Raw genomic sequence first — 26,195 nt, forward strand, 5'->3', positions numbered from 1 at the left:
GGTGATGTTAAACGTTGATAAGAAATCGAATTAATCCGAGTGACGGTAATACGCCACGTTAGATTCTAATGGTGGATAGTCTCTGACTATACTTTTAAAATTATATTTGCCACAATTTTATTCTGTATTATTTTGCAGTTAGTAATTAAACAACCAACAAACGACTATACCGTGAAGTCCTGGTATAGAATAGGCCGACCCTCCTTTTTCTGTGGATGTCATAAGAGACGACTAAGGGAACTTAATGGTCGAAAGTTGGGCAGTAGTGTCTCTCTTAAAATATCACCAAAACCTAACTGCGGTTATATACCCCCCTGTCAAGCGTGACAGCTACTAATAAAACCCTCCTCATATAATGAAATGCTTCAAAATTATTATTTATTTTGTGAAAGCATATCATTTTAGAGAAACATTATCTAGTATAAAATGCAAAAGTTAGTATTAAAAGACTGTGTTATATTTCAAACACCACCTACCTAAAAGTTTATGACCAACGTTGAACAATAGAGGAAGTGTCCAATATTGTTAATAAGCTGGGAACTACAGATCTACACACAGCTAAACTACATTAAGTAGGTACCTAAGGCACCTACTATTATATGATGGTGTAGGTGGAAAACTAAATAACATTTTTTTTACTTTCATGATTTATGATCAAGTCCCGACTTTTGAAATCAGCACACTATTATTTTGGACTAGTTGTTGCTCACGATATTTTTCGCGTGAATTAAAATAAAAGTATAGTGTGGGCACTGCTCTTACATCTAAAATATGACTCACTTGTGTAAGCACCAAATTTAATTAAAATTTGTTTAGTTCTTTAATGTAATAGAACAAACAAATATGCAAAATCGGTCTGGGCCGGAAAGGCCCGATTGGCTGACCATAAGCCCAGAACCCGAGACTAGATAATGGTAGTTGCACCAGTTCCACCGCACGCCTTGCAAGCTAGGCCCATGGGGGACCCACGCGGGCTGGCAAATAACACCTCGACTATATGGCCAGTCTAATATTAGATATAAATAAATAAATATGTTCATAAACTTTAGCATAATATAATTATTATTAGCAAGGTAAGATAATAAGATATAGTTTTTTTTTAATAAATGATAATTAAAGGGTACTCCGTCTACACCATCCTAGTTGGTGGATACCAGTAAAGTATGATATACGAGGTTCAATATACATTCTGATAATTAACTATGATGGTTTCTAGGAGGAACCGCATGGAGGTCGACCACACAGAGTAGGTATATCACTAGCAATAGAGTCATTAATCCTCGGTCCATACATATAAATATGATTTAAAATTCACATATACTCGTGTATATATATATATATATACTATCTTTTTTGTTATTAAAACCAAGAGATTGAATGAAGTTTATGTCGTCGCCCTTATCTCATCATCCCTCGATCACTATGCACATATAGTTGAATAGGGACGTACTATTAGCTGAGTGAGCCGTGTTCACTGTTCCAATCCAGTGGCTCCTCATCAGTCGCCGCGGGTGCCCCACTCAGAGGGGTCTGATTGAAAGCCTATCTGAACGTTATTTATTTATTTATAGTTTATTAGATTAGAACTGTCTCTATTGTGTATAAGAACGCTCAGTATTATTTTCGAAGAGACGGCTAAAAATACTGGGAATATTATTTAAGTGTCTATGAACGCTGAAGAGTTTGATGAAATACCTGTGTAATTATTTTTGAAGTTGTAAAAATTCGTCGATCGTGACAAGTGAATACGATAAAATCCCTAAGAAACAACCTCGTTTAACTTTAAGTGGGGCATTATGACCGCAATGTATTTTATACTATCAATTTTGCATTTCATGTAGACCACAATCGTCATCGTCATAATTGCAGGTAGCACGGCGACGTCCCTGCCTTTGAAAAGACGTCATTTTAGGGATGCAACCGTAAAGTGACTTTTATTAAATTTACTTGGAATATAACTTATAGGATTTCTTAAAATAGAAATTTATTACAATCCCTGTAAGTATTTTAACTTCTCGTTTTGCCAAAGTCGGATAAATATTGACAATGTTGGATATAATGTTCATTAAATTATTTTTACCTAATGATTTGTTAAAGTTTTATAGTGTTTATGTACAAAAAAATTCCTCTTAGTTTTATAGTTTGAAAGAATTACTTCAACCAAGTTAGGTAAGTTACAAGGTTTGTTTATTATAATAAAATCTTCAAATACTGAACCGATTTCTAAAAAGGTTGTCAATTAAACTGAATTCTTTGTATGATTCTCATTTCATATTCCATGTTGGTATCATAATATTTTTTAAATTTATAATTAATAGCCAAGTATAAAAAGACAGATTATACATATTTTTTTAATACGATTATTAACTGCAGTATATTATATACATTCAACAATCACACCAAACTATGATACCACAGAAAAAAAAAAATTAATATTCAGACAAGTCTGTACCCAGGGATTTTTTTAAATACTAATAAAAACAAAATCTAGGTCATCTTGAACAAGTGGGTTATATGAATCTTTTGGAAAAATTTTCACCCAATTAGGGTGAAAAAATATATTGTGCCAGTGTGTGATAACGTAAAATCGCCATTTTTGCTCACTAATAGTCTTGTCAGTTGTGTAAAATATTTGTAATTAAAATATTCAATTTCGATATATGATGAAAACAGATTTTGTACCACAAATCTTGACAAAATTTTTATATGACCTAATTACTAAAATAATAAAATAACTTAGATATTGTATTAAAAGAATTATATTCAGGTACATTTATATTAGTTAAAAAAAGCATAATTATCACTTTTAAACACCTTCTTACATTGGAGGTTGTCGAACTGGTATTAATCTCTCAGCTGGTAAAAGCCGAACTACACAATCTGTACAAAAGTCTGTCCCAGCATTGTCAGTCCATCTCGCACCAAGGAATCCTGTAGTCTGACATCCAACACACATAATGTTTGTTTGATACACTGGAGATATTTCATCCAACACCCTCTGGTCCTTTGCCGCTTTCAATAATTCTATTTTAGATTTATTGTTACCTTTAGTTTCTAATATAGATGTATTGTCATGTGTATCACTACTGTCATATGGATCTTCCATTTTGACAGGCACATGTAACTGAGGGAAAAATGTAGATTTCTTGTACAATATAGATTTATTTTTAGCACTAACACCCTTGGGAGCTCTTCCGGGTATTGGTAAACCTGCTTTAGCTAATTTGGCAAAATACTTTTGAACTCTACACATGACTTGTATTGGTGTTCGTGTGCCAAGATCCCGTGCTATCTTTTTGTATCTGCGTGCTTCTATCGGCTCCTCGGGATATATCTCGAGCAATTCCTCCAATCGTTTTTGCTCTTCGCATGACCACAACTGATTGAAAGTTTCGGGTTTTTGGTCTGTGAACTTTCTGCCTCTTACTTTTATATTATCCAAGTCTTCTTTATTTGAATTTGTGTCTACAACTCCTTCGCTCTCGAGTAATGATACATCAATTCCATATTGATTCCAATTTATATTTGGTATGTCAGTTATTGTTTGTCTTGGTGGAAAATTAATATTACCGGATTTCAAATTGTGAACAAATGTAATAGGATCATCCAAAGCTTTATTTCGTGCTTCAGCCAAATTTTCAATGTCTTGCAGGGCTTTAATTTTTTGAGCTTCCAGTTTCACTATATATTTGAGTAAATTGCAGTAGTCCTTATTGCCCCGTAGTGCCAAGTGATCGGTTTCAAATGCAAACTCGCCATCTGAGTCAGATTCTTCGTCGTCAGGTTCAGGGATTAGAGCATCTTCCGTGGTTTCCATAACGTAATCTAAAAAACTGGACAACGTATAAATGAGCACAAAGTTACGATGAACATAATAAAATCAAATGTTAAACTGCCTAGCAGTCCTATAAAATTAAGTGTGAAAATTAAGAACAAATTTAGTAATGCTCAACACAAAAAGTGCAAACCGGAATTCAGAAGCGCTTCTCTCGAAGGATGGACGAGTCGGTGAGTATTGTAATATATTATTTTTTCTTACAAAAGTAATTATTTCCTATAAATTAGATTATAGATACAGCAAAAGTAAAAACAATTTCGTTTAATATCAATATAATGATGAGATACAGTCAATCAGATATTGTCGTGTCAGTCATAGTGATAGATGTCAGTCAATACAATGTCTGTGTGTTATTGATATTGTATGACAAAGTTTTATTTGTATTTCCAGTTAGCAAATATTTTTAGACGAACAAAACAATTACTAAAGATACTGAAATATAAAATTTTTGTTATAAATAATTATTTTATAAACAAATATATTTTATAAACAAAATAGTATTCAGAGCCCTCTGATGGAAGACGATAGAATTTAAATAACAACGTTTATTATAGAGGGCGCTATATTGTTTATAGTTTACACATCGCTTACGAGTACTTTTTACTGAAAGCATCTTTCGACAAAAGTACGCAGTTTTCTGTATAGATGGCGGTATAAACGGTTCTTTAGAAAAGAAAATGTAGTAACGTTTTTATAAAAAATACAGTATAAAAAATTACTTTTCATTTAAATATTTTATAATAGATAGACATGAACTGACAATATTCATTGCATAGTAACTAAGTATATACGTAATGTTGTTATTATAAAATAACAACATTATTATAAATATCCGAAAAGAAACTGCTGAGGCATGGTCAACTCATTATCATCTACATATAGTCACCTCTATGGTCAACCACCTCAAATTTACGAATCTGCAGTTTTTTTTTTAAATTTGACATTTCTTTAAAAATCTACATTTTGCGCCATACTATTTATATTTCTGTCTCTAACGGTTAAAGAAATCGAGTAGTTCGAATCTCCAGTTACAGAAATTATGTTACATTAGCATTCAGAAACTACGTAGGTTTATATTAATACTAAATACATTAAAACTATTTAATTTGTATTAAAATCATGCAAGCAGTATCGTTTTAATTTACATTTGATGTTGCTAAGAGTAATATTATCCCGTAGGTAGAATTAGGGTAGGTAGAATTGCAATTAGGCTTTGGTGATGTTTCAAGAGGGATGCTGATGCCCATCCCTCTACCATATTGGGGAGAAAGGGATTGTTAGCAATGGATTTCTACAGCCCCATTACTAGCAATATGCCCTATTAGGTCGACCTCCACGTGGTTCCCTTTGGAATCCATCGTGAATAATTCTTGTTGAATCCGTCACGATGGGCTAACTGACTTGCTTCATTCTCACCTATCATCCTTCACTGGAGCCCTGCCGGTGTATACCGACAGCGCGGGTGGAATTGCCATTCCATTGTCACCAATTAAAAAAAACCCTTGACCATTAAGTGCCCTTAGTGGCCTCTTACCACACCTACGGAAAAGGAAGGGGTAGCTCATTCTATGACAGGACCAAGCGGCAACATTTTACATAACACACTAACAACTGCACGAATAATACGTATAGGTAGTTGATTGATGGGTACTGAATAGGTAGGTAAAAATTCCTATAAGAGGTGGTATAATCTCTTTTACGTGGTAATCTGTTTGTACCTATACCTACCAAAAAAAATACTACATTAACCTACGTACCTACCTAACTCATATGCAACTTTTGAAATAATAAAGTATATGTAAATATTTATCGTATTGATCATAGATAGATTTCTTAAATGTAACAGTTCTTGGGGATTCTACAGTAGGTATAGGGTAGAATCTAATTAAATAATACCAAATATAACCCATTATAATGAAATAGAGACACGCGAACAAAATTACTAGGTATCTGCGATAGATTTTCAATTCTGTATCATAATATTGGTGGCTCATAAATATTATATCAAATTCGATTATAACTTTGATCAAACTTGTCAAGACCACGAGAAGGGTTCGTCGATTCCAATTTTCAATTTGTGAAACTTTCCATATGCTTCAAAGATGCTACAGTGAACTTCTTCAACAATTCCTAGTCTAGGAGTCAACAAACGTATTCATGTTCAAAATATGCGTACAATATTTTTAATATTTTAAGTAAGTACATAATTATTGCCATTGTGATAAATTATTCTCTAATTTAATAGGTATTACCTACATCTAATAAATTATATATATCAAATTTTTATTTTGGTCGTTTTGAAATTATAGGTCTCGTTTGTATCTAATATATTATGAAACTGCCTACATATACAAAACACTTTAAAGCAAATTCATCATCTTTGTTGTTAATCTATTGTTACTTCTAGGTACTGCTTCCTTTTAGATAATATTATAAATCTGAAAATATTTAGGTACTTAAATATGTTTGAAAGTGGATATTTAAAGGTTTGTTACTCAATTACAAAACAGCAGAACTGAGTATAATTTAATTATTGAATAACTATATATATAGCATATTCTGAATCAGCCTTTCCCAAAGTGGGCGATTAGGCCACTTGTGGGCGCTGCAGGCCTAAAGCGGGGCGGTAAAAGACTCAGAAAAAAATGTGGGCTTGGGGGGTAATTTGTTGATCTTGAAGTAATAGTGGTTTTTAAGTAGTTGAAAAAATGGGAGCGCTAAAAAATAATTTACTCTCAAAGTGGGCAGTAGACAAAATAACTTTAGGAACCCCTGTTCTAAATTAATATAATTTATAGAATATATGTTACCCTAAATCAAATGGATACATATATCCATAAATGAATATGAAAATTGGTTCCTTGATGTCACCGTATGAGAGAGGAAAGAATTTGTGAAAAAACTGCAATAAAGCTACGTAGTATTTTCTGAATGTATGGATTTCATAACAATGTAGAGAATTTATAAAAGAGAATATGCAGTAAAGCTGGTAATTCGGGTGGACATCGATAAAATTTTATAAAATTTTTAATACTTCGTGACGCGAGTTCGTTTTATGAGTAGTGATAGAGGAGTATTGCTACGCTGGACAATTGCCAGAGACAATATAAAGTCACCTATAAGTTTATTAGTGTGCATAATCCTACATTCTAAAGAACTCTTTTCACTGCAATAAGTAACTAGTTTATATCAGTAATAATCCTAAAGAAAACAATAAAATTGGCAAGTGCTTTTTTTAGTATTATTTTGAAAATTGATATTTATTTTTAACAATGGTTTACAATACTAGGTAACGGGTATTTAATTAACTTACTGTGTATTAATTAAAATAGTAATTTTATATTTTCGTCTTCTCTGGTAATAAAGAATCGTGGATTCACCTCAAAGAAAGGTACAGTTTTGAATTAATTATTGTATTTATTTATTTTAAACTCTGTTTCGCCAGTTACAAAAATAATAAATACAGTTAATTTTAATGCAAAGTGATACAGATTTTACCAGTAATCCTGTGAGATATAAAATGTTGAGGGAGGCTTACGCCCAGCAGTGGGAGAACATAATCTATAATTGACTTATTGATACAAAAGACGACCTTATTGTTAAGCAATTTTTTTCAGACAACTATTGGAAAAAAGGTTAAAGGGTACATGGGCCCTATTATGTACTAATATATACATATACATATATATAAATAAATAAATGTATACATAAACGTTCTATGCGGTAACGGTCCCGGCATAGAATAGGCTACACTTTTCCCGTTGGTGTCGTAAGAGGTCACTAAGGGAAGTTAATGGTCGAAACATGGGCAGCAGCGTTCCTCTCTAAACATCACCAGAAGCCTAACTGCGATTGCCAACCCACCTGCTAAGCGTGACAACTACTGGTAAAACCCTGTTTATGGAGGAGGCCTATGTTCAGCAGTGGACAGTTAAGAGCTGATATGGTGATGATGATGATATATGTATAAACGTAATAGCATACATACATTTACATGACGAATAATATTATTAATAATTCATACGTACTTATTGTGGTCTAGAACCGAGTAATCCCGAGCTACCGATGTCTACTAACTGACTGGCTTTACAACATAACTTAAGCCTACCTATTAAGCTGTTACCCGCGACTTTGCTTACGTGATCAAGGTATAGTCACTGACAAGGATAAAACATAACCTATGTTTTTCTTCATCCTGTATTTCTAATATTATTAATGGATGATAATGAAATGGTAACCCAGCTGGCGCTGGCGGGGCACCAGTGAGGGATGATAGGCGAAAAAGAAAAGGTAAATCGGTTGGCCCATCGTGATAAATATACCTGGAATTCAGCACGGTGATTTCCAGCAGCGACCACGAGGAGGTCGACCTGACAGGGTATATTATTAGCAATAGGACTGGTAGTTCGCATAATTAACAATCCCTTCGCCCCTTTCATTGCGTATAGTATCTGTATACCAAATTTCATAGAGGTTGGTTAAACCATTAAAGCGCCAGAAGTAACAAACTAAGAACAAACTCATTCATTTTATTAGTAAGATTGTTAATATTAAAAAACTTTATTACTATCTAATCGCGAACATTCAAGTAATCTGATTTCTTGATTTCAATTGCAGTAAATTTTATTCATTTCTTCCCAGCACGAAACAATAAAAAAAAAGAATGCAAATGTCCTCTTCTCTGAGTATTTAGGTACCTACAGAAATACGCCTGCAAAGACCTCAGTTAATATCGAATTATCATGACAGCCATTATTTAAATTTGAATCACTCAATCAATAAGGTATTTCAATAGATCATTATCGCTGCTTATGGCCGCCTCCATTTTGTTTTTTAGATGTACTTTTAAAGTGTTATTCATTTATTTATATAAGGCAAACATACAATGATTATTACTTTAATTAAATATTTTATCAGCCAATAAATTTTGCACAGATACTTAGTACAAGCAAATGACACAAAAAGAAACAATACCATTGAATATTTTGCACTAGCTGTATCCCGCTGCTTTGCTCGCGTGAATTAGTTCCTCTTGCAAAATTATTATAGTTAATTTTCGGTAGTTACAATTGACCAACTAATCTGATTTCATCCTCCTCAACTTTTACTGATACCGCGCCAGCGTCTCTCCCTGTGGTCCTGGCATACAATGGGCTACCTCTTCCTTTCCTGTGGATGTCGTACGAAGCGACTAAGGAAATTTATTAGTAGAAGTATGAGCATCACCGTTCCTCTTAAAACATCATTAAAAGTCTTACTACGGTTGCCAGTCCGCTTTCCAAAGATGCAATTATTTGCAGAACTCCCCTCATGAGGAAGGCTTATGTTAAGCAGTGGATAGTTGACGGCTAGAATGATGGTACCTCGTCAGCATCTACCAATAGCGTAGAAGGGTTTACTTTTCCATTTCGTCTCTAAAAAACTACGTATATGTTGTACCTACTTTTATTCCTACAGCCAATATCATTTTAATCTTATATAGAAACTAGTTGATGACAAGTTAAACAAGCAAACGTAATAATGGGGAATGTTACTGATACTTATATAGATATTTATTTTGTAGGGAGAGTTCTGCTAATGAAATGTTCTAATAAATAAGTTATTGTTTTTCTTTGGAATATTATTTAGTGTTTGAAAAAAAAAAACATGACAACAAATTATACTCGTATCTATAGCCTCCAATATTAACACATACGGCATGTTCAGATATCTAGCTATTATGAGAGACTGACCGCCTTTTAAAAATGTTAATATTTCCATAGGTGTTTAGTACATGTTTTACGCTATATATCGGAGGCAACGACGTTTTACATAAAAGCGTGTCTAACATCTGTTCAACAAAAGAACGTCTGTGTTATTAAAAATAAAACATGTATAATTAATATTATAATAATCTGTAAATTTTGACACATAAAATTGCAAATAAACATTCTTACGCTGACTGAACAATATTTAATCATTTAGACAGAGTTTTGTTAAATACTGTCTAGAGTTTTAAATAATTTGATAGTAGTAAGTTTTTTTTTATAAATGTACTAATAAATTTGCGTGTACGGAGTACCTATAATTTTTAAAAGTAGACCTGTTTTCTAAGAGGTAATTTTATATAATTATATATACATATATATCTGTCACGTTCTCATTAGTGTAGGCAGAAACAATATAATAATAACAACAATATAATAATCATCATCATATTAGCTTTTAACTGTCTATTGCTGAATATAAGCCTACCCTCAGGGGGGTTTTACCAGTACTATGCTTGACAGGCGGATTGACAACCGTAGTTAGGTTTTGAAGATGTTTTAGGACAATTCTGCCCATTCCTTGCCCTCCCTTAGTTGCCTCTTACGAGACCTACAGGAAAGGAAGGAGTGGCCTAATCTATGTAGGCAATAATATAATAATAACAATATAATTATGTATCATTATTTCCCATAATTAAAAATAAATGTGCTGTTCATCAAAAGTCATAGATGTTATATATACCTTATTTGTGTAAATAGGTATTCAAAGTATACTTTACTCTAGGTTATTAGGAAATTAATTCGTCATTTAATGACTGTCTTGTTTAAATATAAATAAGTCCTTTTAATTCTAATTGTCATGAATTTATAAATAGACTTTGTCATTTTATAATGGTATTTTATTATGGGAAATCATTATAATAAAAATAAAAAGCAGGGACAAAGCGTTCCTAATGATGATGAGATGGTTTAAAACGCAATATATTTCGCGATAGATATTTTTACGTTATCTATAATAATATTATAAAGAGAAAAGATATAATTGTACTATTATATACAGTACTATCATACCTACTTGTATAACAATTAGTCCTTTACCTTAATGTTGTCTTGAAAAGATTGCTCTCAGCAATAAGACCGCCTTACTGTACTTATACAATTGTATCGTTGTGTTTGTAAATTGTCTTGCTTATTTCCTATATTGTATAATGCAAATAAAGTATACTTATTCATTGTTTCATTCATCATCATCATATCAGCCGTTGACTGTTCACTGCTGAACAAACGCTACCTCTTATTGGTTTTAATAATTAATTTGAATAAACAATTTTCTGTTTACTTCTTTATTTAATTATTAATTATATTAAATGAAATATAAACAAAATATAATTAATTTTCTAATCTAACACAGATTAGATATTTAATTAGACCTTACTAATCTGATTATTACGCTAAATCCCTTATCGTCAGCGTGGATAGCGAAGTAAATAATTAAATTTTTGTTTTCGAGACAGTCCCGATTTACTATTTTTTCTTAATCGTAATTATTAAATTGAAGATAATTTTACTAAGCAATGTTTTTAGACCGATAGTAAAGTAATATCTTAAGCAAAACACTATATTTATCTCAGAATATTATTTATTGTCTTATAATATTCTGAGATAGATTTTATGTGAGAATTACAAAAATTGAATTAATTAGTTCTCCACCTACGACGATGTTATGTTACAGTAAGTAGTTAATGCAGGCAGTCCATTACTACTGAATTTTTAAACTTTAATGTAAATTAAACACAGTGAAATCAACACTGGAAGGCGTAAACATACACAAAATATGTAATATAAATATATATAAAATATAATATAGAAATTAGTTATTGTAACTGATGTCCATTTTGTATGCAAAAAGGTCCCGATTATAGGTATCTGTGAGCAATAAATCTATGTTAAGGGTATATAATTTTCCGATCCGGTCTCGATTCCAAAATATTCGAAACGGTTTATTATCGCGGAGTCCAATTGGCTGGAATTAAAAATATTATTTGGATGATTATTGGATGGTAATTTGTTTCACTAACTCTTTATCTACATGTGATCAAATGGATAAAACAACTGAACGAACGCTAGTTAGGATGGAGCATGAATGTATTTAATAGTTTAAAGAATGATATTAAAATTATTATTTATTATATATTTATATATTTATTTTAAACTATTTTTTTAACTACCATTCAAATCGGAATAAATTGAAAATTATTAAGTTCTAGTTTACCTTTACTTTGATTTAAAAAAAAATATTTATAAGTACTTTTCTGTAGATTTTTTATAAAATTGTCACAAGGGTTTTTATTGTTTTTTTATTTATATTATGTAATTACATTATGACCAGACTAGTTCCGCTGTATTATTTAAGGTATAAAGTCTTATCTTAATTTAGTGAATACTGGTAATCTATTTCCAAAGCACGTGTGATAATTGGATGTCAATAAATGCTTGAAAAATAGATTACCTGGACTGGAAAAACAGATAAACGAGAAGACATACGAATTAAGTAAAGTAATTATAAGTTCATGCTTAATAAAATTGATTATATTCTCGCAAGAAACTGAAAGTCGAATACCGTGTATAATGAAACGTTATTCAAATTTTTTCTTTCATAATTCAAAGAAACTTTAAGTAAACGTAAAATAATTATGTGTCAGGTTTAAAATGGTAAATGCTTAATAATAGGAATAAATTTACATGAAAAGGGCCTAAGTATTTTTTGTGAGTTTTCATATTCAAGTGGGTTGATTTATTTTACGGATGGCTGAGATTTATATATTCACCCACTAACTTTGTAGAATTAAAGGGCATGAAATTTCTTAAGAGGAAACTTTAGTGGAAAAATATTGCCTATTTACAAGAACTTTGCTTAGTAACGACGAAATCTTAATGTCTTCTTATACATTTATTTCATGTCTGCCTATGTAAATCATACCTATATATCTACTTATGGTATATACTCGTATGTGACATGACTATATTGACATTAATGTCAACAACGAGACTTTATCCGCGTGACTAGGATATGTTTATTACCCGGGATAAAACTAGCCTTTCCCTTTTATATCCCAAATAGTACATTTATGCTAAATTTCACGACAAACAATTGAACTATTAAAGAGCCATGAGAGGTAACAAACAGATAAAAATATTAGCACTAGAACAGCATGATAATACTTGCATGATAATAAGGAAGAATAACACAATTAGTCCTTAGGGACAGTAGGCATGTAGGGTATATAATATGATCATTACTAAAATATGTCCTATCATCCTGTTAATATTATAAATTTGAATGTGGGAAGGATGCGTGGATATGTGTTTGTTACTCTTTCAGGCAAAAACTTTATGTATTTATATACGCGGGCGAAGTCGCGTGATACTGTAAGTATTATTATAAATTTGGATAGTCTACTGCAAAACTTTACTTCTTAATGACTTAACCAATCAGCGTGAAATTTAGTATAAACGTAACGAAATTATAGTTATTATTACATTTGTTTAATTTTATAGTAGTTTTTTTAATAAAATATTGGTAAAACAATTTCCTTTATTTTATTTCAAAGGAAAAGCAACACTAGTAGCAGACTTATCATAAATTTAGAGTTTTACTGAAACGATCATAAAAAGTTCATCGGTTTTCATTCACTTTCGGGACTGGCTGGCGATATTTGTTTTTTCTTTTTTTCTAGAATTCTGTAGATATTTGTTTTTCTCTGTTTATATAAGACCTTTGAATTCCGTTTAGTTTGTTTGACGAACTTCCCAGAATCCCGGATTAGGACAGATTTACTTTCTGTCCTATTCGGAACTAAATTGATTTTAAGTTTCTATTCACTATTTTATATGTTTCTGTTTAAAGAAATTATCGTGTTCATTGTGCAAATCTCCATGATGGCTTGTTACATCATTTCTATTACAATCCTTTATATAGATTTGGATTTGACATTGTTTGAACAAATAATTACGTTCACGATTCCAAGACAAGAAAATTTACTTTTGGTACAGTGAGAAAATATAATAAATCATTATAACGCATTGTTTCAGTGGGCTTTATGTTGGACTTAGTTTAGATTACGTTAACATAGTAATCTGTATTAATTAGTGGATAGATAGTATTTCCGAGAAAAAATAATTGGCCGTCATTTCAAATGTAAATATTCATTTCAAATATAAGTACGCATTTAATGATGATGAAAATACATATTAATAACTACGTAATATTCTAATAACGGGGATCTTAAAATTTGCATGTACATTGCTTATATTCTTTATTAGAATAGATAAAAATATCAATTCCAGAAAACACCAATTTTCAATCAAGATTGGAATTCTATAAATGCAAGAGTTTCGATTGATGTAACTTTATTTTGAGAGAAAAAAACAATCAAAGGCAAAGGAATTTATAAATAGAAACGTTTAATATATTTATGGAATTGGCTTTTTTTATATTTATGTCAATTTTCTATGTGTATTAAATCATTAAAAGAATTTGACACATGAGAACGCACATAGAAACCTAATTGTATTGAAGATACCTATTTTCCGATTTTTTAAATACTAATACTTCTCACGGTAGTGTCATTCTATACTATTACCTACTTACTATCTAATACTCTTAATAGTATATTACTATATAAGAAATAATGTATGTTTTATCCAAAATTACTTAACTTATACTGAGTGAGTGCTTTATCAGCGATATGATAGCAATTAGAGTGAACAGAGCCATAATGCCTTAGTACTCAGGAATAGGAACTCACGAAGAGTATCATAGGCGACACAGTATTCTGAGGTATGACCATAGAACTGTTCGTGTCTATAGGTGAAAATTACCACTTTCCATCAGCATGTTTGCAATTCTAAGTTGCACAAAAAAAGCAAAACTGGATTATTGTCAAAGAAACATGGGTCGAACATTTTTCATCTTCTTGCTGCGACGTATTAGTTTGGGAGGCTTAGATTATATACATAGATAAAGTGCCTCTATACAAATGCTCCCCGAAAAACAGGTCAACTTTTTTATCCGTGTGTGTGTGTGTGAATAGGGATATCATAATGTACAGTTATTATTCAGTTTTTGGAAGAAATGTATATTGTAAGGTTAAGATGATAAATAAGTGCAATACAAATTTATTACCAATATATTTGTAATAACAGGGTAAAGAGGCATAATGAATACTAATGATGCTTGTTTTTATAGATTGCTCTGAGTTTTTTTATTTATCTGACTACAGGCATAAAATATATTTTTGTTTTAAAGTTTTGTTTAAACTTGCCGCCATTTTTATTAATACATGTTACTAATCTAATTACTAACAACACTGAAAATTTTGTATTAAATAAAAAAACATATGTGCATATTTAGTAAGCCAAACATCATATTAGTTTATTAAATTTTGACTTGTTTTTGCCACTTGATGCAGAATTTTTTTATATTATCCAACCCATATTTCTTTTTGGAAAACGTTTAGTCATACTGGTAGAAACATTTCTTTATAAGAATGGTAATAACTTCAATTTCATCCTGCAGTTATTTACCTGAAACATTGAGGAAAATTGTGAAATAATCAAAATGAAAGTACAATGATTTCAGAGAAATAGAAATTACTACATAATTTTGAAAAAGTCTACTGTAATATAATGTAATGTAAAAGGTATACTAATTTTAGAAAGGTCACTTGTTATTAAAAAAATAATATCTATTTAATATTTTCCAATAACCTTAAAAAGGAGAATATTCTCAATTTATTTCAAAATAAAAATAGTGTATGGAATTACTACTCAATGTTCATTTTGTTATAACACAAGTCGAAAAGTTCCTTCTTATTAAACAGAGAACAATAATATCTTAAATGCATTAATTATACATTTGAATTATTTCGTCACAGAATGCAGTTATTTTCTCTCTTGTGGAAAATACCAACTTGAACTGAACTTTTAAAAATAGACGTGCAAGGCGTATTAACAGCACACAAGATTTTGGCAAGTGGATGCAGTAAGAGATAATAAACAGTTCATTGACTTGACCTGCATTTAGTATACAACTGCAGCAAGTATTGACCTCAAATTACTAACATTTTACTTCATAATATTAACTAATAATAGACATCTAGTATATCTGACTATCCGTTTACTTAAGCAAGTTTTTTTTTATTCTGCTAGGAGCAACAAATAAATAGTATATAGTATGTACAATCTTAACATGTCTTTTGGAGTAATCTTATTCTGCCTCATTATTAATTACAACCATGTCATTCTAGCATTTAATGTTTAGACTTCTGATCTGTAAATTTCCCTTAAGTAAAATAATATAATAAATTATTTTATTTATTTACTTCATCAACTAGGTGAGATTTACAGTTTCCCAATATGCTCACCTAATATTTAATGTATTATGTAGTATATCATTATGTAAGTTTCACATAAACTTCCCGACATAGAATAGACCACTCCTTTTTTTTCAGTGGATATCGTAAGAGACAACTAAGGGAACTTAATGGTAGAGGGATGGGCAGCAGTGTCCCTCTTAAAACATCTCTAAAAGTCTAATTGCGGTTGTCAACCCTCCTGCCAAGCATGGCAACTAATTTCAAAAGTCCCTTTACAGGGAAAGCTTACGCTCAGCAGTGGACAATTAATGGTTGAAATGATATCATTATGTATTCATTGTACATTTGCATAGCTGTGTTTCGGTTTGAAGGGTGGGATATGGCGTGAATTTACTGGGTACAGAGGAATAACACCTGAGTCCTCAGGAATGGCAATGCATGGGGGTATCATGGGCGAAACAGTATACTCTATTATGTCCATGGTACTGCTCTTGTCTATAGGCGACGGTTACCACTTTCCATCAGGTGTGCCGTCAGCTTGTTTGCCATTCTAAGTTGTATAAAAAGAAAAAAACATATTTTTAAAATTGAATATTCCGTTTATATTCCTATCGTGTAATAATTTTGTAGGTATCAGGTATCTAAATATAATTAAATTAATTAATAATTCAATATAAATCTCGAGAATCGTTTTATTACAATAATTATGTTTTAGACGTATTGATGTCTACTGTCCAATTGCGGTTTTGATTATTCATATACCTATTTGTAGATTGTAAGTTTGTTTAATTATTTAACATGTTTACATAAATGGCGTCATTCCTTTGTTTTGAATAACAAGGCAGTTGCGGTTGAATGACACATTTGAATTAGAACAAGTACTCGTATATACATTGCTTGGCAAAGAAGCAACTTCAGTCATGAACGTACCAAGAAAGTACGCTATGTTTCGTAGATAAGTTTTTGTCCGCTACTTTGTACACAAGGATTTCAGACATAGAAAAACTAATTAAATAGACCACTTTTAAATAAATATATACCAGATTTTAAGTTTGATTTTCAGAAACAAAACTCTGATAACCGCATTAAATTTGGTGCAGTAGTTTTCGCATGATGTCGGAACAAACATTCAAATGCACAGACAGACAAAATTACTAAAATTTATTGTTTAGGCTTCCATTATCATTATTAAAATCTCTTATATTAATTTCTTTAATATTTTCCATGTACAGACACTGCCTAGTGGGAAATTTTTATATTAGTAAGATATTTAAATTTAAAACGTAGATTCACATATAAATAAATTATATTCTACAAGGAAAATCGAATCTTCGATTTTCCTTGAATTTTCCTCGAAAACGTCAGAACAATTACAAGAAGACCAACATGTAAGTAAACTCTATTGATTGGAAAAACAAATATAAAATTGGTTCATAATTGGCGACATAATTGCGTAACATTATAGCAAAAAATTAAAATTTCCTTTTGGAAGATGTTTAAAAATTTGGTCAAACATATCGCTACAAGTAATAACCACTCAAAGAAATTCGCTTCTCCCTCTATAAAAAAAGTTGGATGTGTGTTAAGTACATTATATTTTTCTCCCTAATAGCCTTTGTTCCCTAATAACAAACTCGCGTATACAATGTACTTAACGTTTAGACATCCTACTTTGATAATAAGGACAAGTATATTTTACATTTTTTGTAAACATGTTTTCCGTTCCATTACACAAATTAATACAAATATCAGTATAAATTTAGCTATTAATAAATACTTTCTTAAAAGAGTTAGAATAATCGTACAACATTATTAATATAATAAGTGTAAAATTAAATTTGTTTGTTACCTCTTAGCAAATTAACGTCTCAAACAATCGTATACATATACTATGAGTATTTAGGACGAAGAAGAAAGCTAGTTATATATATAAGAAGAGAAAGAGAGATAGAGTGATATAGACTGATATCAGTAAGACGTTTACTTTAAATATTCCAGTGATCGTTCAGAAAGCACGTATTTCATTTGTAGTTCATATCAAATGTTGCAATTCCACTAAGACGTCAGACTTTGAAGCAAATATTGCTTATCACTGACTTCCAATAGTTCCATACTTCTATGTTTATTTCGCACAAATGTTATATTATACAGACACCAAAGAATTTATTGAAAATTATTTCAAATTTAACGTAATTCTTAACATCTAAAACTTGGAAAGGCGAACAAGCTGACCGCCCACTAAATGAAAAGTGGTAACTGTCGCTCATAGTACCAGTTGATCGTAGATTTCACAGTTACGTTCTTCAAACTGACTCATCCAATCAATCCAAAGCTGCTTCACGGCAGAAACATGAACGGATGGGGCAATAGTATCCCTATACAAATTTTGTACAAAGCCTCCCGTGTTGCACAAATTTTGTACAAAGTCTCTCGCTTGTAAATGATCAGCTAATTTAAAATAACATAGTTCTGAAAACTACATTCCAAAATACATCTACATCTACAGGACCACAGACATAATTTTAAAATATGGTTCGATAAATTTTACAGTTCTTTGATATTTAACCACTTAGTTTTAGTAAAGTAAACAAAATGTATCCCAACTATATGATTAATATGTGGATAGTTCATCAACCACATTACTGAAAGTTTTCCGCTAACTACGGCATGTTCTACATTGCGCATATGCGCCGTACTCGGCTGCAAGGTTGAGTTCGTGCCACCAGCAGTTCGTCTTCAGTTACGTAGTCGACACCGCGCGCGCTGTGTCTCCGTGGTGTATATCGCGCACGAGCCGGCGCGGTGCGATCTATTAAACTTTAAATAACAAACTTATTTTGACAGCACTACCCTGACTTTCTGTTCTGGTTTCTGTAAAATATGAGGTGTTTACTTTGTATTAAGTTTTGTGGTTGGTGCGATAACTTTGACTATAGGCCTGCGTTCGCGTGATGTAACCAGTTTGCTCCATTTACTAATGCGATTGTTTTCCAGTGTAACAGAGTTGTGTACTACATTCGCCAGCTGGCTTAGGTGTTAACATGTTAAGTGTATATATACTATGTAACACAGATTTCAATGCATCTGTTGTTACAACCATGACAATGTTAAAATACTTACGAGTAATTTGAATTTATTCAAAATAAAACGAGATAAATTTAAAGGACTTCATACTGTCGATGTAATGACAAGAACTCATGTTATTAACTATTTACCTACGAGCTTATAAAAAAACAAATAATTTGTAATGTAAATGTTTTCATGGTATTAAATAAAAAAATAAAAATGAATTTTAAAATAGAAACAAAACTGGCATGCACTGATGCATAAAATATATTCAGTGAGTATTTTAAAAAAGAACTAAAAGTATAACGAACGCGACACAAAATCGTATAGTGTGCGATGGTGGCGCGATGCTGTGCCTCGAGTCATTGATGGCGCGGTGGCGCGAGCGCGGCGAGCGAGCCGACCGAGAGGGCGAGCGTCGCGCGCGATCTCGTAGCCTTTGTTCATCAGCAGCTGATGGAAGCTTATTGCAACTACTACATAGAAGAGCTAGCAGTGCCATGTAAGTCATTATTGCCCATTAAACATATTATCAACATGTCTACTGCTATAAACTATGTTTTCTTAGTGGTTTTTCATGACATTGACAACGCATGGGGGTATCATGGGCGAAACAGTATACTCTGTTATGTTCATGGTACTGCTCATGTCTATAGGCGACCGTTACCACTTTCCATCAGGTGGGCCGTCAGCTTGTTTGCTATTCTAAGTTGTATAAAAAAAAAACATTCCTTACTTGAAAAAGAGTAAAGATAACTTGTGTCACATTGTTATGTTAAAAATAAAAGTGTCGTGGCCATTACGGGCACGACTTTAGTATACCAATTCAAAAACAAGAAGCGATCGTGACTTCAAATCTAACATAAAATGTTGTATGTTAATTTAAATTTCCAATCAACTATCAAGTAATGAAAAAAACTGTTAGTAAATGTGGGCGGTTGGGAATTTATTTATTTTTATTTATTTATTTATTTAGACGTAAACATATTTATTTTTTAAAATTTTATGTTAATCTTCATTCGAGAATTGATTTGCAGCAGTATTAAGCGATATGCTGCTAAATTCTAAATTAGATACATAATAAGAAATAGTTAAAAATACTGAAAGGTGTCTAGACCGATTAAATACCAAAATTGTAATTGGAATCATATATTTAATGAATAAAAAAAAATTGAAATTATTAAATTACATTATTTAAAAAAAAGATATCTTGATTAATTGAATAACCAACCTTTATCTGAGCCAGATGCCCGACGATGAAGATTATCGCGTCTTTGATAGTTTTTACACGTGCGGCAATGTTAGCCAGTAACCGGATAATGTGAAAAGCAATTTCACAACCGGGTATTCGACGCCGGTGTTTTGAACTTAATTATTGAAATAAGAAAAATAAAATATTTGATTATCAAATTTTCCTTTACTTTTAATTTTTCTTCTGATTCATTTCATTAATTTTTCTTTTGATATTTCTTCACAGAAATTGGGTTTTATAAGTAATACTATTTATAAAGATCAAATTCAGTGAATATTTCTCTGTATATACAGAATTATATCAACATTATTAAGATTGGTTAACATGGAAACCTTTTGTAATGAATCGAATCGTACATTTTTAATCGAAGTCAGATCGTTTACGTAAAGGGATACACTTCACAATCCTTACCTATTTCCTCTGGTGTGCCTCAAAGCGTTTTTACAGAGCCTTTGTTTCTCTCTTTGTATGAGATGAAGAAAAAAAAATTAAACAACAATTAAAATAACTGTGTTTAATCTAAATGCGTCTAAATGCTGATAAATGTTGTATTATTAGTGCGTAATACTTGAGACGATTGAACAATTCATCTCTTACTGAAAGGAAAAGCATCAGAAATCTTAGTGTCATTATATATTTTAAATTAACTTTTATGTGCATATTAATTATATCGTCATTCTGCATTAATGATTTATTTTTAAAATTGGTAGACTTCTAAACGTAAAAAAGATACTTTAAAGCTTTTATATAGCGCACTTGTCTAAATTTGGATCTTTTCCTTTTTATTAAATGTATATTAATAGATTTAAAAAAGTATGGAATAAATTACAAAAATCATAGAATTATCGTAGTGGTCAGATCATATTGTGTTATTATGATGCTTTGTGCAGATGTAAGCTATGTTTGATGTGGTGTGACTATAAAAAATATTGATTAATCTAATGGACTCGCAAACATTTCTAAATGTAATTAAGATTGTGTTCCATAAAAATACCGGAACTATTGAATCGATTTTGATAAAATTTCTATGTGGGACCAATCTGTAAGTATATCCTTTTAATTTAAAAAGAGAATTTTCGACATCCGTTTACAACTGGCAGAGTTGAGGTGACAAACATAAAAAAAGAAAAAAAAATACAACCGAACTGAGAACCTTCTTATTTTTAAAGTCGATTGAAGATAAGGTGTACTACACGTTTTCTTCTTAGCGCACGACTGGCTCTATTTGTTCTTCCTCGTTTGCGTAAGAACTATACGTGTAAATTCTTCATTGCCATTCCACCAACACTTTCAATAATAAGTTCAATGAATTAGATGTCTTATATATAACTAAATATAAAAAAATATATTAATTTTTTTAGGGTTCCATACCTCCAAAGAATAGAACCTGTGATGTTTGTGGTTACATCACTAATATATGACAATTGTAAAATGTGTACCTACCTCTCAACCAGTATTTGTCAGTTTGTTGCCGGCATTAATACGTATAGCTTATTAACTGTATATATTTAAAACTATATCCCTAAACAGTATAGAATCACTTATAGGATCACTTCGTTGTCCGTCCGTCCGTCCGCCTGTTCATCTGTCAAGACAGTTTTTTCTTAGGAACGCGTGGAGATATTGAGTTGAAATTAATATCATATATTGAGATCTGCAATCTCTTAAAGCACTTTTTAAAAAGAGTGAAGCTTCTAAATGGACGCAATCAAAAGATACGAGCGTTTATGTTCCATTTATATTGCTTATTTTGACATTCGCAAAGGGAATCAAAACCGATGGGGTACTTCCCGTTGACCTAGAATCATGAAATTTAGAAATAATCAATGTCATGTAGCACAGTAAAGGGGGAAATTATAAAACTGAAAATTTGTAGTTATTTCACAAAAAAAATTAAACTTGATGATTTTATACGAAACCCTCGTTGCGCGAAACCGAATCACACTTAACCGGCTTTTATTTACTTAGTAACACACTGTATAAACGTGAGATTTTCAGCTAGGCGACCTCTGTCCAACTTCGGTGAACCTTTTAACTATGCTTTCAAATTCAAGCCCCCAGAAAAGTCAATGTCCGCGAAATGTAGAAGGAAGTATTTTATAAAATGTTTCCTGGGGATATCCACTTTTCCAAAGACTCGAGACCAAAAAAGTTCGGCGAAATGAAATAAAAATCACACTCGTTGAAAATCACACAAGCATGTAAGGCTCCATTTTTTGTTGTTATTCAACAAATTATTATTATTCCAAGAATTAATATATTATATTTAGTATTATTTGTATGACCTATATTCACAATTATTTATAACAACCGGACATGATTAAATCCCAAAAAAAGCCAAGTAATAAATAAAAAAAAAATTGATAATATAACGCCGTTATATTTATTAAATAGGTACTCTTATTGTGAAGCCTTTAACACTTTCGCAATTAAGTACAATTCAAGGATACCATATTTATTAACCGACTTAAAAAAAGAAATAGTTGTTTTTTTTATATTTGCTACCCCATAACTCTGCCATTTATAAACCGATTTGGAAAATGCTTTTTTTACCTGAAGAGATATATAACTTACAGATTGGTATTATAAAAATTTTATTAAAAGTTCAGTAGTTTTTAAATAAATATAACTGGGATTGCAATGGCGGTTGTTTTTTGTAGTACACAATGTTAAATTATTAAAATCCATCAAATCGTTAAGGTGCAAATTATGCTAAACATCTGGTTTTGTACCTACTTCAAATATACCCGAAAAATATAACACTCATATAGATATTGGGATATGCCAGTGAATTTACAAGGCACAGAAGAATAACACCTGAGTCCTCAAGAATGGCAACGTATAGGGAGTATCATGGGCGAAACAGTATACTCTGTTATGTTCATGGTACTGCTCATGTCTATAGGCGACGGTTACGACTTCCCATCAGGTGGGCCGTCAGCTTGTTTGTCATTCGAAGTTGCATAAAAAAATCCTTTTCTCAACAGGTAAAAGTCATGACCTTGTCGATTTTGATTAGCTATATCTTTATAATAGATTTCTAACAATGTAGGCAGACCACAGACATATTTCCATCTAATTTATAAATTCTAATGACTGTTATTTCTAAGTATTTTATTTTGTCACGCGCCGTCTTTCTATTTCAGTATTTTTTTTTTTCACGGGTGTCCTATTTGTTCTTGTTTATTTAATGTGTAGTTTTTGGTAAAAATATAATAAGTTATGTCAATAAATGTATTAATTATTCATCTGTACTAGTAATTATATGTAATAATAAAGTAAAATATCCTTGTGAAGCAGACCGACCCGTGCATTTGTGTCCTTAAACGGTTTAGTCGTTTCATGGTCGTTTCTGTGTTTACTCATCACCTACCCATTTAATTCGGCAGACAATTAATTTATCCTTCCTTTCATCTTCTCCCTTTGAACCCATCTCGTTTTAAAACATAATATACATATGTCTTTGCCTATTATACATCACTGATAAACAATACAAATGAACGGTTAGTTTGTAATATGTGTTGTAGTATAAAGATAAAAAACAAATTTCTAAAACGAACTAATCAATTTATATTATTGCAAATAAAAAAATGAGTCTCATACACGTGTGCTTTAAAGAATAACACCTTTATCTATAAAACCATCAAACCTCAAATAAATCTATTTTAGTTATTGAACTGTACGTAACGTTACTTTCTCTTGTGTTAAATTCTAAGTTTAAATGAAAGTGAGAAAATAGTGTAATAATTAAAATAGATTTATAAGAGGTATAATTTTTATAAATAAGGGGGTTAAATAGATAACAAATTTAGAAAGTAATTTTACGGATCTAACTAAAGTCAGTCAGTGTCAATTATTATTTATTAGTAGTAACTATGTTTATATTGTCATTTGCTACTATAAGTAGATATTAAATGATACATATTGTAATGTATACATATTGATTGAATTGAAATCCCGACATTTTTTTTAAATCACATCATCCTAATATACTGTAATATGTAGAATGATAATTTCTCCACATTAATAATAAATTATCTTCCTCAAATACCTAAATTTTAGTTTACAACCTAGATTGCTATCTAGTAGATTAAATCTAGATTTTTAGCGTATCTTTAGTATAATCAAATAGTTTCAAAGCTTTAGTTATAGTCAGACGAACGAGACCATCTACCTAGCTTTATAATATTTAGATTTTCAAGAATAAAATCAACTTTTAGTTCGGCTTGAGGATTCACTGCTAAAATACAGTTTTGCTCGAAGCGGCTGACCACGGCCCGTAGTACAGGGAATTGTGGCTTGTTACAGGTTAATTATATACGAGCTATTAAATGCATAATAAAGTTAGGCCACATGCAAAATTTTCATGGCCCATAATGACTTGCAACATTGGTGGCCTACTTTTTGTCATAGTTCAAATTAGGTCATTCCGAAGAGAGGGGGAGATAGGCAATAAGATGCAACGAGCCGAACTTCCCCCAATTTCGCACAACCTAACAATAAGATGTGAATACGTGAGCGTTTTATGTTATGATCTTATTTTTGTGTTTGTGCTGAAAGATAACAACACGCTATATTGTTGTTATCTCAAATGTATTACACAAGCGGTTTGCTATGGTTTCGAACAATTTTTTTTAAATAATATATATTATTTAAAATATATACACATATATTACGCACGGATAATATAACTTTCTATAGTTGAAAGAATTTTAAAATCGATGTCTAGGTTTCGTAATCTATGTCACATGACAGTTTACAAGCCTCTCACGCTATTGTTGTGTTATTTTCTTGTTATTAGTCGTGTAGCCATCATTACTTTTCTGTATCGCCATGTTTAAATTAATAAATGAAACTAACAATTTAATTGTCATCTTTGTTTCACAAATAAATAATTCGCAAATGGAACAATATAATTCTTGAGTTTATTCATGTGAAAAAATATACAAAACTTTCATTCAAATATTTCCTCATTATAATATTAGTTTAAATTACGCGCACACTTGTATATTTAGTTAGAAGCCGTAACATTCGAAATTGTTTCATGCCAGAAACCTTATTATTCTAGCAACGACTTATTACTGTGTGTGTCTGTAGGCACAAATTATGTACTAGTTGTGCACGCGACACCGTTCGCATGTTATCAAAACATTCTAGCACAATTAATTTTAAACCCCAGTTTTGCACACTTATTTTTTACGCCCTATTATTATTATTTCAGTCGTTAACTGTCCATTGCTGAACATAAGCCTTCCCCATAAAGGAAGTTTTGCCAGTAGTTGCCACATTTGGCAGGAGGGTTGGTTGATTTTATGCCCTCTATTAGTATTATTAAATAACTTTGGATAAAATAAAAATTGGACTTTCTTCAGATATAACTTTTGTACATATTTATATCTTTACTTACTTGGCTTTTTTTTATTTTTTTAACTCCTGACGCAAAAATATAGGTATTATAAGTTTGACGTGCCTCTGTGTCTGTGTGTCTGTCTATGGTATTTTAGCTTGTAAACGAATAAACTGATTTTTTTTTTAAAGATGACGTGACGGAGATGTTTCTTAGCTACACTTTATAAAAGTGTTCCGAGGATTACCTAAAATATTTCAATTTATTTTTCGTTTTATGTTTTATATAAACATGTTCAATAGGTAATCAGTATAGAATTTTATTCCAAATTTAAATAATTTTCCTTTGTATCGTTCATCATATTAACCTTAAATGAATTTTACCTACTACGTCCTCTTAAAAAGATATACCCGTAAGTGTTTGAGTTGCTAATAATTGCCCCCGAATGTTAGGTTTTGTAATTAGTATTAATATATTTTCAGTAAACACAATTATTTCGGACACATTATGTTAATAACTTAAAGGTATTTAAGCAACCAATTAAGCTACCGGAACCCTATTAAACTGA

The 26,195-nt window shown here is 31.2% G+C and overlaps 2 protein-coding genes across 7 annotated transcripts in view; one reads left to right on the forward strand and one right to left on the reverse strand.

The window, feature by feature from the left end:
• Positions 1–26,195, forward strand: part of LOC113522555 (GTPase-activating Rap/Ran-GAP domain-like protein 3) — a 272,552-nt gene that overhangs the window by 111,873 nt on the left and 134,484 nt on the right. The window contains exon 1 of one of the 5 annotated variants that reach the window (XM_052897216.1): positions 18,683–19,530. The exons of the other annotated variants lie outside the window; for them this stretch is intronic. Coding sequence (XP_052753176.1) covers positions 19,376–19,530 — 155 coding nt within the window. The 5' untranslated portion in view covers positions 18,683–19,375. Of the gene's footprint in view, positions 1–18,682; positions 19,531–26,195 lie in introns of those variants that run through there. 5 annotated transcript variants of the gene reach the window in all.
• LOC113522615 (ZZ-type zinc finger-containing protein 3) lies at positions 2,742–4,158 on the reverse strand. 2 transcript variants are annotated; one of them, XM_026908362.3, is made up of 2 exons: positions 3,969–4,158; positions 2,742–3,825 (listed from the first exon to the last, which is right to left on the reverse strand). In XM_026908362.3, exon 2 carries the CDS (start codon positions 3,815–3,817, stop codon positions 2,819–2,821), a length of 999 nt encoding a protein of 332 aa, XP_026764163.2. In that variant the 5' UTR covers positions 3,818–3,825; positions 3,969–4,158; the 3' UTR covers positions 2,742–2,818. The 2 variants fall into 2 exon arrangements, with proteins under 2 accessions (XP_026764163.2, XP_026764162.2); XM_026908361.3 differs by having other exon boundaries at positions 2,742–3,833.

Source organism: Galleria mellonella, unplaced genomic scaffold (assembly GCF_026898425.1).
Source record: "Galleria mellonella isolate WM207_F2 unplaced genomic scaffold, CSIRO_AGI_GalMel_v1 utg36, whole genome shotgun sequence".
Classification (NCBI taxonomy): Eukaryota; Metazoa; Arthropoda; class Insecta; order Lepidoptera; family Pyralidae; genus Galleria; species Galleria mellonella.